The 15,988-nt window shown below is 40.6% G+C and overlaps 1 protein-coding gene across 4 annotated transcripts in view; it reads left to right on the forward strand.

Moving 5' to 3' along the window:
- The window catches only part of atad2b (ATPase family AAA domain containing 2B), a 143,725-nt gene that overhangs the window by 97,457 nt on the left and 30,280 nt on the right, over window positions 1-15,988 (forward strand). For 2 of the 4 annotated variants that reach the window (XM_055635370.1, XM_055635369.1), the window contains exons 21-23: window positions 7,908-8,104; window positions 10,817-10,976; window positions 14,678-14,800. The exons of 1 other annotated variant lie outside the window; for it this stretch is intronic. In XM_055635370.1, the coding sequence (XP_055491345.1) occupies window positions 7,908-8,104; window positions 10,817-10,976; window positions 14,678-14,800 (480 nt within the window). The remainder of the gene's footprint in view (window positions 1-7,907; window positions 8,105-10,816; window positions 10,977-14,677; window positions 14,801-15,988) is intronic. One more of the 4 variants, XM_055635372.1, reaches the window with a different exon arrangement.

Raw genomic sequence — 15,988 nt, forward strand, 5'->3', positions numbered from 1 at the left:
TATTCCTGTATTCCCCTCTGCCCACTTCAGCCTCAGCTGGCATTGCTGGAGTCATGATTACAAAATAACTTGACATCCGGCAAAGACATCCAGCTCCTTAAATCAACAACTTTTAGGCTGGCCCTGTGGCTTGCAGCAAAGTGTGACATTTAAAAAAGTAGCACCAAAAAGCACTCCGCACCCAACACATCCCCAGCCCATTCCCCAGAACAAATGGTGGTAAACTGAGAGTGATTTGTGAAGTAAATTCAAAACCAGAAAATCTTATTTGTTCCATATATTAGAGAGCCAAATAAAACCATCTTTCAAGAGGTTGGCTTGCAATAACAGCAGGTTCAAAATTACCCTTTATTGTTACCACACTTTTGCCAGTTAACATTGTCCAGCTTTATCTATTTTGCCAGTCTTGTACCCAAATTTGCATAGTTTCTGCTGTTGACAAACCTGAGGAGCAAAACCAATATTCCACGAACACAAAAGGGATCTAGTTGGGCAGAAAGTTGAATTGTTGGGCACACGTCTAGGAGTTTTCCCATACCAGAAATTCTATGCATTTACGTATTTTTGTGGAAATACCAATTTTCTGCTTTGATCCCAAATCAGATAACCTGAGCAGTCTTAGCAGGTGGTTTAGGTTTATTAAAGTCACATGTACCGAGGTACAGTAAGAAGCTTTCCTATCAAATCAGATAATACAATACAATAATATAATCACGTCACACTACAGTAGGTAGACAAAGGGAAAAATAGAGTACAGAATATAGTTGTCAGCGTTGTAGTGCATTAGTTCCATAGGTAAAGTCCATTTTCTGCAGTGGATAGGAGGTGAAGTGGATAGTACACAAGTTTATGGAAGCACCCTTCAGAAGCCTGATAACAGAGGAGAAGAAGCTGTTGCTAAGTGGTGGTTCGACTTTTCAAACTTTTGAACTTTCTGCCCAATGGAAGCAGGGAGAAGAAGGAATGACCGGGGTGGGACACATCTTTGGTTATGTTGGCTGCTTTAATTGAGGCAGCATGACATCTAGATGGAGTCAGTAGTGGGAACTCTGGTCTGTATAATGGACTAGGCTACATCCACATCTGCAATTTGTTACGGATTTGGGCAGCGCTATTCCCAAAGCAAGTGGGGATGTGATCCAATAGTATGCTTTCTGCTCTGCCACTCTGATAACTATGATTTTATATAAACATATACCAATTACAGCACGGAAACAGGCCATCTCGGCCCTTCTAGTCCGTGCTGAACATTTACTCTCACCTAGTCCCATCTACCTGCACTCAGACCATAACCCTACATTCCTTTCCCGTCCATATACCTATCCAATTTATTTTTAAATGGTAAAAACGAACCTGCCTCCACCACTTCCACTGGAAGCTCATTCCACACAGCTAGCACTCTCTGAGTAAAGAAGTTCCCCCTCATGTTACCCCTAAACTTTTGTCCCTTAATTCTCAAATCAAGCGTATTTTAGTGACCTCTGGGTGGTTTTGCCCAGATCAAAACTTTGTTAACTTCTGTTGACAATACAATATGGTGTCAAAATGATGCATGCTGCTTGTTTCTTTATCTGGCAGTTTTTAAACATTGTTCAGGTCAAGGAGCAATACGACAGAATATTTAAATACTGTAGCTAACTGGATGCATTTGATGTGAAAGATGCTAAGTTTCATATTGACGATTAGTTATATTCAGTTTAATTCTGAAGGTTTGCAACTATCAAACTACAATGTGTACCTCTTTGGTTCTCCTTAGTACCCAAAATTTTTATGTACAATTTATTATTTCTACCGATAAGACAATTAGCTTGTAAATCGTGGAGAGCCAACACCTATGGGAAGTAGAAACAAGGAATTGTAGATGCTGGTTTACAAAAAAAGGCATGAAGTGTTGAAGTAACTCAGGAAGAAGGGCCCGACCCAAAATGTCACCTATCCATGTTCTCCAGAGATGTTACCTGACCCACTGAGTTACTCCAGCACTTTGTACCTATGAGAAATGTTCAGAATACCATGCAGCAGATAGTTGTTGCAACCTAACACTCAATGGTGTTAGTAACATACATACTTATGATAAACTGATATAGTGGGGCATTATTCAGCATTTTGGTTTAAGCGGCTTTGTTGTTTATCTCAAGATTAATTTGTAGCTATTCAGATAGAATTGTCATCTTTTAAAATATTTGCAAAGGAATGTTTGCAAAGGGACATTTCTCCCATCTTCCTCGTCGCAGGTGCATGAATAGTTGAATATGCAGGAAGCACACTCAACCTTGAATCAGTTCCCAGTTCAAGTCCCCTTCTAATGACTTCAGCACAAAATCTAGGCTGGCACTTTTATATGCACTACATTGTCGGTCTTATTTTTGAGATCGTATGCCTAATTTACTAGTGACATAATGAATATGGCAGGGGGTATATTCCTGATGTCCTTCCCAACATCTATCATTCAGTCAACATTTCTTTAATAGCCTACATCAGGGCTCGAAACTAACGGTTGCCCGGGTGCCAATGGCGACCTAAAATCCCGCCGGGCAACCTAAAAGCTGTGCCCTAACAGCCTATTGCACTTTATCTGTTTCTTTATCGTGTATATATATAGTCTATGGTATATAGACACACTGAACCTTTATCTCCTGTTCTGTATTATGTTTACATCTGTTGTGCAGAACAAGCAAGAATTTCATTGTCCTATCTGGAACACATGACAATAAAACTCTTGACCTGGACTTAAGCAAAAAAGGGTTCTTGGGAAAAAAGAGCCATCTTAAATTGCATTTGGTTTGGTAACTATGGTAGGGTGAAGACTTAATTGTGCGGGCGAAGTCCATGGAGCAGTCAGCAACTCTGGATAGAAGAAATTGGGTGACATTTCGGGTAGATGCCCTTCTTTGGATTTCCTCTGGTTTTAGTGTTTTTAGTTTAATTTAAAGATACAGCGTGGAAACAGGCCCTTCGGCCCACCGAATCCACACCGATCACACGTATACTAGTTCTATCCCACACATTAGCGACGTAAGTCAAGAGTCAAGAATGTTTTATTCTCTCATGTCCCAGTTAGAACAATGAAATCCTTACTTGCAGCAGCACAACAGAATATGTAAACATAGTACTCTGTAAACAGTTATAAACGAGAAAACAAAACAGTGTATATTTATATATAAATATATAACTATATAAATATATATATATGTGTGTGTGGGCGTATAATATATATACCCACCCACACAATTTCCCTCCTGGGATTAATAAAGTTCTATCGGATAGTATTGTGTGTGTGGGAAGGAACTGCAGATGCTGGTTTGAACTGAAGATAGACAGAAAAAGCTGGAGTAACTCAACGGGTCAAACAGAATCTCTGGACAAAAGGAAAATATTACATTTTGGGTTAGGTCTGAAAAAGATTCCTGCACACCTTTGGAATGTGGAAAGAAATAACAGTACCCGGAAAAAACCCATCCAATCAAAGAGAAAAGGAGCAAACTCCATACAGACAGCACCCATACTCAGGATCAATTCTGGGTCTTTGGCACTTTTAGGCAGCAACTTTATGGCCAATGTACTGCCCCATAGTCTTGTACTGAATTAAAACATGCAGTAGCTGTAAAGGGGGACATAGCGACACTTAGAGATTTAAGACTGAAAATGGAAAGTTTCTTTTTTTTTGGTAACCAAAGTTACCAACGTATAATTTTTTGTTGTGTTGGAAAACAAAATATAGTGGCACAGCTGGTGGACTTTCTGCCTCACACGCAAGAGATCTGTGTTCGATCCTGTCCTCGGGCACTGTCTGTGTTGAATTTGCACATTCTCCCTGCAAGCGTGTGGTCCTCCCACATCCCAAAGAAGCATTGGCTTTGTAGGTTAATTTGTCTCTGTAAAATTGCCCCTAACGTGCAGGGAGTGGGTGAGGAAAGTGGATAACAGAACGTGTGAATGGGTAGGCAAATATGCTGGAGAAACTCAGCGGGTGAGGCAGCATCTATGGTGCGCAGGAAATAGGCGACGTTTCGGGTCGAGAACCTTCTTCAGACTGATGTGAAGGTGGGGGGCCGAAAGAAGAAAGGAAGAGGCGGAGACAGTGGGCTGAGGGAAAGCTGGGAAGGGGAGGAGAAAGCAGGGACTACCTGAAATTGGAGAAGTCAATGTTCATACCGCTGGGGTGTAAACTGCCCAAGCGAAATATGAAGTGCTGCTCCTCCAATTTACGGTGGGCCTCACTGGCCATGGAGGAGGCCCAGGACAGAAATGTCTGATTCGGAATGGGAGGGGGAGTTGAAATGCTGAGCCAGCGGGAGATCAGGTTGATTATTGCGGACCGAGCGTAGGTGTTGGGCGAAGCGATCGCCAAGCCTACACTTGGTCTCACCGATGTAGAGTAGCTGACACCTCGAGCAGCGGATGCAATAGATGAGGTTAGAGGAGGTGCAGGTGAACCTCTGCCGCACCTGGAAAGACTGCTTGGGTCCTTGAATGGAGTCAAGGGGGGAGGTAAAGCGACAAGTGTAGCATTTCCTGCAGTTGCAAGGGAAAGTGCCAGGAGAGGGTGTGGTTTGGGTGGGAAGGGACGAATTGACCAGGGAGTTACGGAGGGAGCGGTCTCTGCGGAAAGCCGACAGGGGAGGAGATGGGAAGATGTGGCCAGTGGTGGGATCCCGTTGGTAGACAAAAAAGCTGGAGAAAATCAGCTGGAGAGGCAGCATCTATGGAGCGAAGGAATAGGCGACGTTTCGGGTTGTGACGCTTCTTCAGACCGATGTCGGGGGGGACGGGAAAAAGAAAGGAAGAGGCGGAGACAGTAGGCTGTGGGAGAACTGGGAATGGGAGGGGAAGGAGGGAGAAAGCACCTGTAATTGGAGAAGCCAATGTTCATACCGCTGGGGTGTAAACTACCCAAGCGAAATATGAGGTGCTGTTCCTCCAATTTGCAGTGGGCTTCACTCTGGCCATGGAGCAGGCCCAGGACAGAAAGGTCAGATTCGGAATGGGAGGGGGAGTTGAAGTACTGAGCCACCGGAAGATCAGGTTGTCTATTGAGAACTGAGTGGAGGTGTTTTGCGAAGCGATTGCCAAGCCTGCACTTGGTCTCACCGAGGTTGATCATATGCTGAATAATCCAACCACATTTTTGTTTGGAAGTGGAAAGAAATAATAGAAATTGCATTCATTGCAACGTGTAAAAAGAGTTGAGATACTGTATATACTGTATCATAATTTTGCTGCATGTCATTGTGCTATATATCACGTCTTGATTGGTGAATATGTTTAGTTTGTGACTTGATTTGAAGCAGAAATAATATGTGAATGCTTCATTGAGCATAATTCCGACTGGTAACTACGCACTTCGTCCAAGCACATTATCGCACGCGTCATGCAAGCCTTCATAAATGATCACCTAAACTGTCATTTGGCAACTTAAAAAGCTGCCTAGGTTGTCCAGCTGACAACAGATAAAAAAAGTTAAGTGAGAGTCCTGCTACATCATCATTATCACCTTTGTCTGCAAGTGCCTGCTTGCAGACAAATTGAATGCGTTGTTTTTACAGTAACTGCACTTCAAAAATGATGCCATTAAGTTGGAAAGATTGCAGAGAAGATTTAGTTTAAATTAGTTTAGAGATACAGTACTAGGATGTTGCCAGGACTTGAGGCTCTGAGTAATAGGAATATGCTGGGCAGGGTAGGACTTTATTCTTTGGAACACAGGATACTGAAGAGTGATCTTACTGAGGTGCATAAAATTATGAGGTGAATAGATAAGATCTTTTTCCCAGGGTAGGGGCATAGGTTTAAGGTGAGAAAGGAAAGTTTTAATAGAAACCTGAGAGGCTATTTTTCACGATGGTGGTTGGTATATAGAACGAGCTGCCAGATGAAGTAGTTGAGGCATGTAACGACAATTTCTAAAATTTTCAATGTCCAACTTTTAATTACTGTTGCTACTCGGGGATGTGGTGGAGATATAGTTTACGCACTAACAGATAGCAAAAGCGAATCTTCCAGTCGTCGTTTCTTGATTAATTGGTCTTTTATTGAAGTAACACAAAACAAAGAACTAATTCATAACTTTTCGTTCTTACTAACTGTTTCTTCCATGTGGCGTCTCATGAACATGAACGTGATTGTGGTAAAACTGTTGTCCTCACCATCCCTCGAGGCAAACTAAAAAAACTCCCAATCTATGAGTCTGCGATAGCCTCCTCAGATGTAGACAAACCCATCAATGTATGTAATTCCACCCACAAGCTAGGAAAAAGGTACAGAAATACTAACCTAAAGTAACTAACCTAAGCATAAATGCCTCCTACAAGGCAGGTATAATATTAAAAAAAACATTTGGACAGATACGTGGATAGGAAAAATTATTGTCACATGTACCGAGATACAGTGAAAAGCTTTTGTTGCATGTTAACTGATTAGTGGAAAGACAATTCATGATAATGATCGAGCCATTCACTGTGTACAGATGCATGATACATGAGAATAAGCCAGTAAGATACAAGATAAAGCCAGTAATGTCCGATCAAAAATAGTCTGAGGGTCTCCAATGAGGTAGATAATAGTTCAGGACTGCTCTCTAATTGCGGTAGGATGGTTCAGTTGCCTGATGAGCTGGGAAGAAAAGACCCTGAATCTGGAGGTGCGCATATTCACATTTCTATTCCTTTTGACTTTTCTTAATGAAGACGTGAAATGCAAGTGCAAGTTTCTTTCATTCTTCTTGTATATTTTCCGCTGGATGATCACTTGTCAAGTGGGGTTTTAAAGGCAGAAGATGCTTTCAGAATGTTACCCATGGTTCAAATCTAGCAGTAGACCAAGCATTGTCCTAAAATTGGTGGCATCAAAGTAAGAAACAGCAAGCATTTCTCAGCATGCTCCAGCCACTTGCATCTCGCAAAATCCACAAAAACATCTCCCATGAGTAACCCAAACCTAATGCCAAGTAACTGACCACGACCAGTGAAAATAATAATGGTCTGAGTAAAGATCTAGGATGTTCTGCATTGTGTTAAATGTTCTCACTGCTGGTCCAGAATCTGGGATGATAAAACTGGCTACACCACCAGAATAGCCATTCCCGATATAAGATGCCAATATCTAAAAGGAAGAGACTCTAATCTGAAAACTGCAAAGGCTAATGACCTACCGGTTCAAAGGACAGCACAGTGGTGCAGCTGATAGAGCTGCTGCCTCACAGCGCCTGAGACCTTTGTTCAATTCCGACCTCTAGTGCTGTCTGTGTGGAGTTTGCATGTTCTCCCTGTGACCGCGTTGTATCTTCTGGGTGCTCAGGTTTCCTCCCACATCCCCAAAACCTCAGGTTTGTTGGTTAATTGTATTTTGTAAATTTCTTCTTGTTTGTAAGCACTGGATGTGAAAGTTGAATAACATAGAACTAGTATGAATGGGTGATTGATGGTCGATGTGGACTCAGTAGGCCAAAGGACGTGTTTCCATGCTAAATCTCTCAACTAAACTAAACAACTTGCATTGTTGGATTATCACCAACACAATTGTTCAAAAATACAAGGGCAATGGCATTGCTGATTGGAAACATAAAACAAACGTGTTTGTTCTAATGTCTATTTGATCTTGCTTTTATGAAATGCCATCTTGAATCAAGATATCAGAACCAAGATGATCATATTTTAAAATCCTACACAGTCTAACGGTATTAGTTGACAACCATAATCAACCAAGACTAAATTAATCAGGAACAATCTTTCTCCAAGCTCCGCAAAGAGTACTTTTTCATAACCTTTCCATGAATAATATCAATAGGTCTAAACTGCAAATGAGGGATAAACTACACAGTGTCCTCCCAGATCAAAGAATTCCTAGGATTTTATCCTAATGTTTAACAATTACATTGCACTTTTCTATGATTATATCTTTTTTCCCAGCTTTGTTTGCATTGGAAGTCCTCCCACCTGCAATGCCCCCTCCACCAAGACAACTATCAGAGGATGAAATAAAACGAATGGAAGAACAAGAGGAAAATACCTTTCGGGAACTTCGGCTATTTCTCAGGGATATTACCAAAAGACTTGCCACTGACAAACGATTTAATATCTTTAGTAAACCTGTGGATATTGAAGAGGTAAATTAATTGCAACTACAAATGAAACATTTTAAAAGCTAATTATAAGGAAAGTTTTGACCAGGGACCCTTTCAGTAATTCCCTCTATTCTGATTACGTGAGCGTATCAGATTACAAATGCAATAAGGACAATGTAATGATGACCTATATGAAGCTAGATCTTTTCAGCTTTGATTCTGCTTTTGGCTAAATTGCATCCAGGAATGATACTAAGGTTGTGCCAAGGACGGGCTGAATTAAAAGGGAGACCATTGCAAGTTGAAGAAAATCATCTAAGTTGAGTTAAAAATAAAGGTATAACCATGGGAAGAAAGGCAAGTACTTAGTCAATTGAAGTGAGTATATCACAGAAGTAAAATTAATAGGGGAATAATTGGGAATTGTAGGGGTTGGACAGGCTAGATGCAGGAAGATTGTTCCCGATGTTAGGGAAGTCCAGGACAAGGGGTCACAGCTTAAGGATAAAGGGGAAATCCTTTAAAACTGAGATGAGAAGAACTTTTTTCACACAGAGAGTGGTGAATCTCTGGAATTCTCTGCCACAGAGGGTAGTTGAGGCCAGTTTATTGGCTATATTTAAGAGGGAGTTAGATGTGGCCCTTGTGGCTAAGGGGATCAGGGGGTATGGAGAGAAGGCAGGTAGGGGATACTGAGTTGGATGATCAGCCATGATCATATTGAATGGCGGTGCAGGCTCGAAGGGCCGAATGGCCTACTCCTGCACCTAATTTCTATGTTTCTATGTTCTATGTTTAAAATGCTGGAAGGGAGTAGTAAATGTTGCAGAGGTGTAAAATTCATTTGTTGATCAAAACGTAAAATATAAAGTTTAGAGAGGAAACAAATACGTGGAGGTTTCTCAGTTTAAATGTACAGCAAATTGATTCAAGGTGAATTATCCAGTTGAAATGGCTGGGGTTATTGGATGTAAGTAGCATGCAAATCCAAGCTTTCTGCTGTGCCTTGGTAACGAGACAATAATAAACCTAAACAGAGATATAGGGGGGGAAAACTGTTGCATGGTACCAAAGTTTAAAAAAAATCAACATGATTAGAATCAAAACCTTACATGTGTACACAAATTAGTGCAAGGAGAAAGGAAATGAAGAATATTGTGTTTAGGTTTTCATTGCGCCTCTCTACAGGTGACAATAATATAATAAGCCTAAACCCAGATACAATGAAAAGCTTTGCTTTGCATACTTTATAATTAGATCAGATAAAACTGTAGATAAGTACAATCATGTCAAACTCAAGTACAATAGGTAAAGCAAAGTGGAAGATACCGAGAATGTAATTGTCGGTATTGCAAAGCATCAGTTCCAAAGCAAAGTCCAACGTCTGCAATGGCATAGAGGTGAAATGCACGATACTCCAGCTTATGGAAGGACCATTCAGAAGCCTGATAACTGAGGGGGAGAAGCTGTTCCTGAACTGATGGTGCACGCTTCCAAGCTTCTCTGCCTTCTGCCCAATGGGAGCAGAGAGAAGGAATAACCAGGGTAGGACAAGTCTTTGATTATATTGGCTACTTTTCTGAGGCAGTGTGAAGTGTAGATGGAATCAATGGTTGGGTGTCTTGTCTGTATGATGGACTGGGTTACATCTACGACTCTGCAATGTCTTCTGATCTTGGGCAAAGCTATTCCCAAACCAAGCTTTGATCCAACCCAACAGTGTGCTTTCTATGATGCATCTATAGATGTTTGTAAGAGTCATTGGAGACATGTAGAATTTCTTCAGTCCCCTCGGGATGTAGAAGCACTGGTGTGCCTTCTCGGCTGTTGCATCAATATCTTTGTTCTCTGACAGATTACTGGTGGTGTTGCAGCTACTGAGAAGGTGCAGATTTTAAAAAAGTTTTAAGTTCTGCAATGGGCTAGATCAGGGGGTCAGAAATACATTTGTTAGCTTGTGGGTAGTCTGTCCAAGAATGATAACTGGAGAAGATGCTGATGAATCTGGGGTAGTTGCTTTCAAGCCTGATGGAAGAAAGAGATTGATGGAGTTTCTTAGTGTTAGCTGTTTTCCCCAGGTGGCATGAAGTATAGATAGATTCAGTGGCTGAGAAGGCAGGCTGGTTTAGCTGAGGTAGTGGACATTAACAACTTTTTGAAATTTGTGGTGGTTTGGGTGGAGCAGTTATCAAATTAAGCTGTGATGCTTTCCGATAGGATCCTTAATTAGTGGAATATTAGGGATAGGAGTTGGTATAAACTAGAAACAAACAGAGGAAATAGAAATGCGGGTAATTATGCTATAACGCATGTTTCAATAACACAAGTTATAAGGAGAGTGATGACACCGGAATCAATATTTTATATTATATGGCACAATTGATTATAACTATATTGATTAGAAAATAGAGAAAATTTAAGTTACGAGAAATTGACAACGAGGAAAAAAAAGCTTCTTGGATTTAAACTGCATAGAGGACAAAATAATCTGTTTCCATGTAACCTCTGGGAGTATTAAGACACCATATTCTTAAAAACACAATTGCAACTTTAACCATAGATGGCCATTGAAATCGACAAGCAATCACTTATTTTGATACTTTTGCGAAGGTATTCTTTTAATCAATGTAACATACAGCCTTTAGTATTTTTAACTTGCAGTAGCGAAAATAAACTTGCTATTGAATAGATCTTTATTTTTGTGAATTCTACAGGAAAAATAACTGCTCTTTTTAAAATAAATCCAACTTATAGGTTTCCGACTATTTGGAAGTCATCATTCAACCAATGGATTTATCAACCATGATGATGAAAATTGATAACCACAAGTATGAAACAGTGAAGGATTTCCTGATAGATATTAACCTCATCTGTAGTAATGCTCTTGAATATAATCCTGATAAAGTTCCTGGAGGTAAGATGGGATTTAAGATACCAGAGTAGTGAGCTCTAGCCAACTAGCATACTAATTGTGACTTAACGAAATAAACAAAATTCCTGATTTAGGTCTCAAATCACACAACACTACAATAAGTAAATAAACATTATGTGCATATGTTGAACTAAAGTTGTTAATATAAAATCTACCAATCATCCATCAGAACACGGAAAATAAGGAGAGTACTGTGTTATCCTGCAACCTAGGTTCAAATTCATTGTACTGTAAGAATAGTGGTTTTCTGTATGTATGTTGAAAAGTGAAAGTTCATTTTTTCTTGAAGATTTGTAGTCTCAATACTCTGATGGTTTGCCATATTTGGTGTGAAACTCAGACATGTTCAGGATGGCGGTGTGGAGAAGTGGAAAATGTATCGGGGATTGCACTTCTGAGTTTTGAATTTATGTAGGTTCATTAATGTCCGAAAAGTAGAGGGAGGCCTTATTTTTCAACGGGTCGCTAGGAGTTTTTTGGTTGGAAGCTGCGTGGAAATGGGCCCCTCGGGCCAGTTCGTCTGTGGCAACTATCAAGCATCCATTTTTATACGAACCTTATCCTAACCCATTTTATTCTCCTTAAATTCTCATTACCCATCCACCCCACCTTCATCTCCCCATACTCCTGAACTTACTTGTACTCTAGAGGTAATTTTCAATGGCCAAATAATCTACATATTCACTGGAATTTGGCTTATATTCACTGGAATTTAGGATGAGAGGGGATCTTATAAACATATAACATTCTTAAGGGATAGGTCAGGCTAGATGTAGGAAAAATGATCCCATTGTTGGGGGAGTCCAGAACCAGGAGCCACAGTAAGTGGTAGGCCATTTAGAACTGAGATGAGGAAAAACGTTTTTACCCAGAGAGTTGTGAATCTGGGGAAATCTCTGCCACAGAAGGCATGGAGGCTAATTCACTGGATGCTTTCCAGAGAGAGTTAGATATAGCTTTTGGAGCTAATGGAATCAAGGGATATGGGGAGAAATGAACAGGGTACTAATTTTGGATGATCAGCCACGATTGTATTGAATGGTGATGCTGGCTCGAAGGGCCGAATGGCCTGGTCCTGCACCTATTTTCTATGTTTCTACCAACCAGCGCATTTTTGGGATGTGGGAGGAAGCTGGAACACCTGGAGAAAGTCTACGCAGTCAATGTCAGAACATGCAAACTCCTCTTGTCGTCGTAACCTTTTGTAAATAAAAATCTAAAATGGAGGTTGTTAGATTACCTAGCACAAAATATGTTCCTTGAACACATACATTCACTTTAAAGTAGCCAAAGTAGATATTAAAAATCAATTATCCAATTTTAAATAGCTATTATTCTTTTGAAGGATATTTTGCATCTTTTGCTTATAAAAGCAAAATAGTTCAGATGCTGTAAACCTGAAAAGAACCCAAAATGTGAGAAATGCTCAACAAGTTGGGCAGCATCTGTGGAGAGAAACATTTTATGACTCAGATTTTGCAAAAATAACATTATCAACGTTCACATTACTCCTTGTGACTGACAGCAACTTCACAACTTTTTATGGGTGGGCTTTTTCACGCCGCCCAACGTGATGCTTCTTTTACATCCTTAGGCCCTTCAACGCGCAGGGCCTTGATGCGGAGGATCCTACCAGCTTTTTCCCTCACAAGTTCCTGCTGAATGGATCATTTCAGGTAAGTTTGTATCTTTTATTGAACTCAGCAGTGAGTGGAACTGGTTCACTGCTGTGTACATTCTAGCCAATTGTTTCAGGTGATGACCTTTCACCAGAAATGTTCTGATGAAAGATCATTGCTATGAAGCAGCAACTGCAGTCTCTCTCCACAAATGTTGCCAGCGGTATGTTGAGTATATTTGGCTTTATTTTACATTACACCAATTTTGCCCAATTTACTTCAACAGATTTCATTAAACCATCACCATTGGCACTTCTTCTTGAGCTAATAAGCAAGAACAGTTGATATTGCTAATATCCTATATCAAGTAACATTCATTGATTAATTCATAATACATTCAGTTACTGTGAGAAAAGATAATACGTTTAGCTTGTTTAAACTTGTGTGTAATAGTTAATTTGGAACCAGAATAGCTTACGACAAGATTCCACCCATGGTTTCATATCAGACTAATTATTTATGTAATCAAAATGTCGGGTTTATATGTCATAATGGTTGTATAAATATACTGTTCAAAGTAAGGTCATCTGTATATTTGATTTTGTGTGGTTGAATTTAATTCCTCTTCACCATCTGCCTCTTTCAAATTATATTTTCATCCCAGTCTCTACAATACATTACACTTCAACAGCATACGGCTACCAGTCTCTACAATACATTACACTTCAACAGAATACGGCTACAGGGTATCCAGAATATTTGTCATTGAGCATAAATCTATGTCAATAACTTGCCTAATAAAAGGCTATGGGAACTGACTTAATTCAAATAAAGAATGTAAAAAAAAATACAATGTGCCGTAATAACACAGCGTGTCCGACAGCATCTGGAGAATATGGATAGGTGACACTTTAGGTCTTAAAACTGATTGGGTGGGGCGGTGGCTGGTTGAAGAAAGCTGGAATAAAGGAGGGATATGATAAAACCTGGCAAGTAATAGGTGGATACAGGTGAGGGTGATTTGATAGGCAGATTGTTGCACAAAGGCCAGGGGTGAAAAGGCAAACTTCAAATTCCTCGGAATCAATATCACCAACAACATCTGGACCACACCTATCGAAACAACGACCAAGAAGGCACACCAACGCCTCTACTTCCTGAGAAGGTGTAGGAGGTTTAGCATATCCACTACAATTCTCCCCAACTTCTACAGATGCACCATAGAAAGCATTTTATCAGGATGCATCACAGCTTGGTTTGGGAACAGCTCCATCGAGGACTGATTTAGAAAGATTACTAAAAAGAAATTGCAGCGAATTGTGGACGCAGCCCAGGCCATCACATCAACCAACCTCCCTTCTACTGCCTCAATTTATGCCTCACGCTGCCTCGGCAAGGCCAGGAGCACAATCATGGACGAGTCGCACCCTGGCCACTCCCTCTTCTCCACTCACATCAGGCAAAAGGTATAGAAGTGTGAAAACGCACACCACCGGATTCAGGGACAGTTTCTTCCCAAATGTTATCAGGCAACTGAATCATCTGACCTCAACCAAAGAGCAGTGCTGAACTACCTCTTTGATGTCCCTCGGACTATCCTTGATTGGACTTTGCTGGTTTTACCTTGCACTAAACGTTATTTCCTTATCATTTATCTATACACTGTAAATGGATTGATTCTAATCATATAATGTCTTTCTGCTGACTGGTTAGCATGCAACAAAAGGCTTTTCACTGTACCTCGGTACACGTGCCAATAAACTAAACTGAACTCACAAGGTGTGAGATGAAACGACTGTAGCTAGAGAACGAAATATAAGGGTCCAGGTGGGCCATAGGGGGAGTGGGGTTGCGGGAGGAGCTTTCATCCTTCCCCACCGTAATCAGTCTGAATAGGATCCCGACCAAAGACATCATCTATCCATGTTTTCCAGAGATGTTGCCTGACCTACTGCTTTACTCCAGTGCTTTGTATCTTTTTTTGTAAACCAGCATCTACAGCTACTTATTTCTAAAGAATGGTTTATTTTGTGTGCACATAACTGCTTGGTGTTTTCTTTATAGATCGCATAATTCGGCATAGAGCCTGCACACTCAAAGATACAGCACATGCAATGATAGCTGCTGAGTTAGATCCTGAGTTTAATATACTCTGTGAAGATATCAAGGAATCCAGGAAAAAACGAAGTGAGTGGCTGCTGAAACAAATAGTACCTGCAATAAAGCAGAACGAATGATGCATTTGTTTTTTGCATGATGCTATCTTGCTTGAATGCTGCAACATACAGTGCCCTCCATAATGTTTGGGACAAAGACCCATCATTTATTTATTTGCCTCTGTACTCCACAATTTGAGATTTGTAATAGAAAAAAAATCACAAGTGGTTAAAGTGTACATTGTCAGATTTTATTCAAGGCCATTTTTATACATTTTGGTTTCACCATGTAGAAATTACAGCTGTGTTTATACATAGTCCCCCCATTTCAGGACACCATAATGTTTGGGACACACAAGGCTTCACAGGTGATTGTAATTGCTCAGGTGTGTTTATTTGCTTCCATACTGCAGGTATAAGAGAGCTCTCAGCACCTGGTCTTTCTTCCACTCTTTCCATCACCTTTGACATATTTTATTGCTGTTTATCAACATGAGGACCAGAGTTGTGCCAATGAAAGTCAAATAAATCATTATGAGACTGAGAAACAAGAATAAAACTATTAGATACATCAGCCAAACCTTAGGCTTACCAAAATCAACCGTTTGGAACATCATTAAGAAAGAGAGCACCGGTGAGCTTACTAATCGCAATAAAGCAGAACGCTGGCCAAGGAAGACCTCCACAGCTGATGACAGAAGAATTCTCTCTATAATAAAGAAAAATCCCCAAACACCTGCCCGACAGATCGGAAACACCCTTCAGGAGTCGGGTTGGGATTTGTCAATGACCACTGTCCGCAGAAGACTTCATGAACAGAAATACAGAGGCTACACTGCAAGATGCATTCGACTGGTTAGCTGCAAAAATAGGATGGCTAGGCTACAGTTTGCCAAGAAGTACTTGAAAGACCAACCACAGTTCTGGAAAAAGGGAGAGATGTGGACAGATGAGACGAAGATTAACATATCAGAGTGGTGGCAAGAGCAAAGTATGGAGGAGGGAAGGAACTGCTCAAGATCCAAAGCATACCACCTCATCTGTGAAACACGGTGGTGGTGGTGTTACGGCTTGGGCATGTATGGCTGCTGAAGGTACTGGCTCACTTATCTTCATTGATGATACAACTGCTGATGGTAGTAGCATAATGACTTCTGAAATGTATAGACACGTCCTATCTGCTCAAGTTCAAACAAATGCCCCAAAACCCATTGGCCGA

This window comes from Leucoraja erinacea, chromosome 5 (genome assembly GCF_028641065.1).
Source record: "Leucoraja erinacea ecotype New England chromosome 5, Leri_hhj_1, whole genome shotgun sequence".
Classification (NCBI taxonomy): domain Eukaryota; kingdom Metazoa; phylum Chordata; class Chondrichthyes; order Rajiformes; family Rajidae; genus Leucoraja; species Leucoraja erinaceus.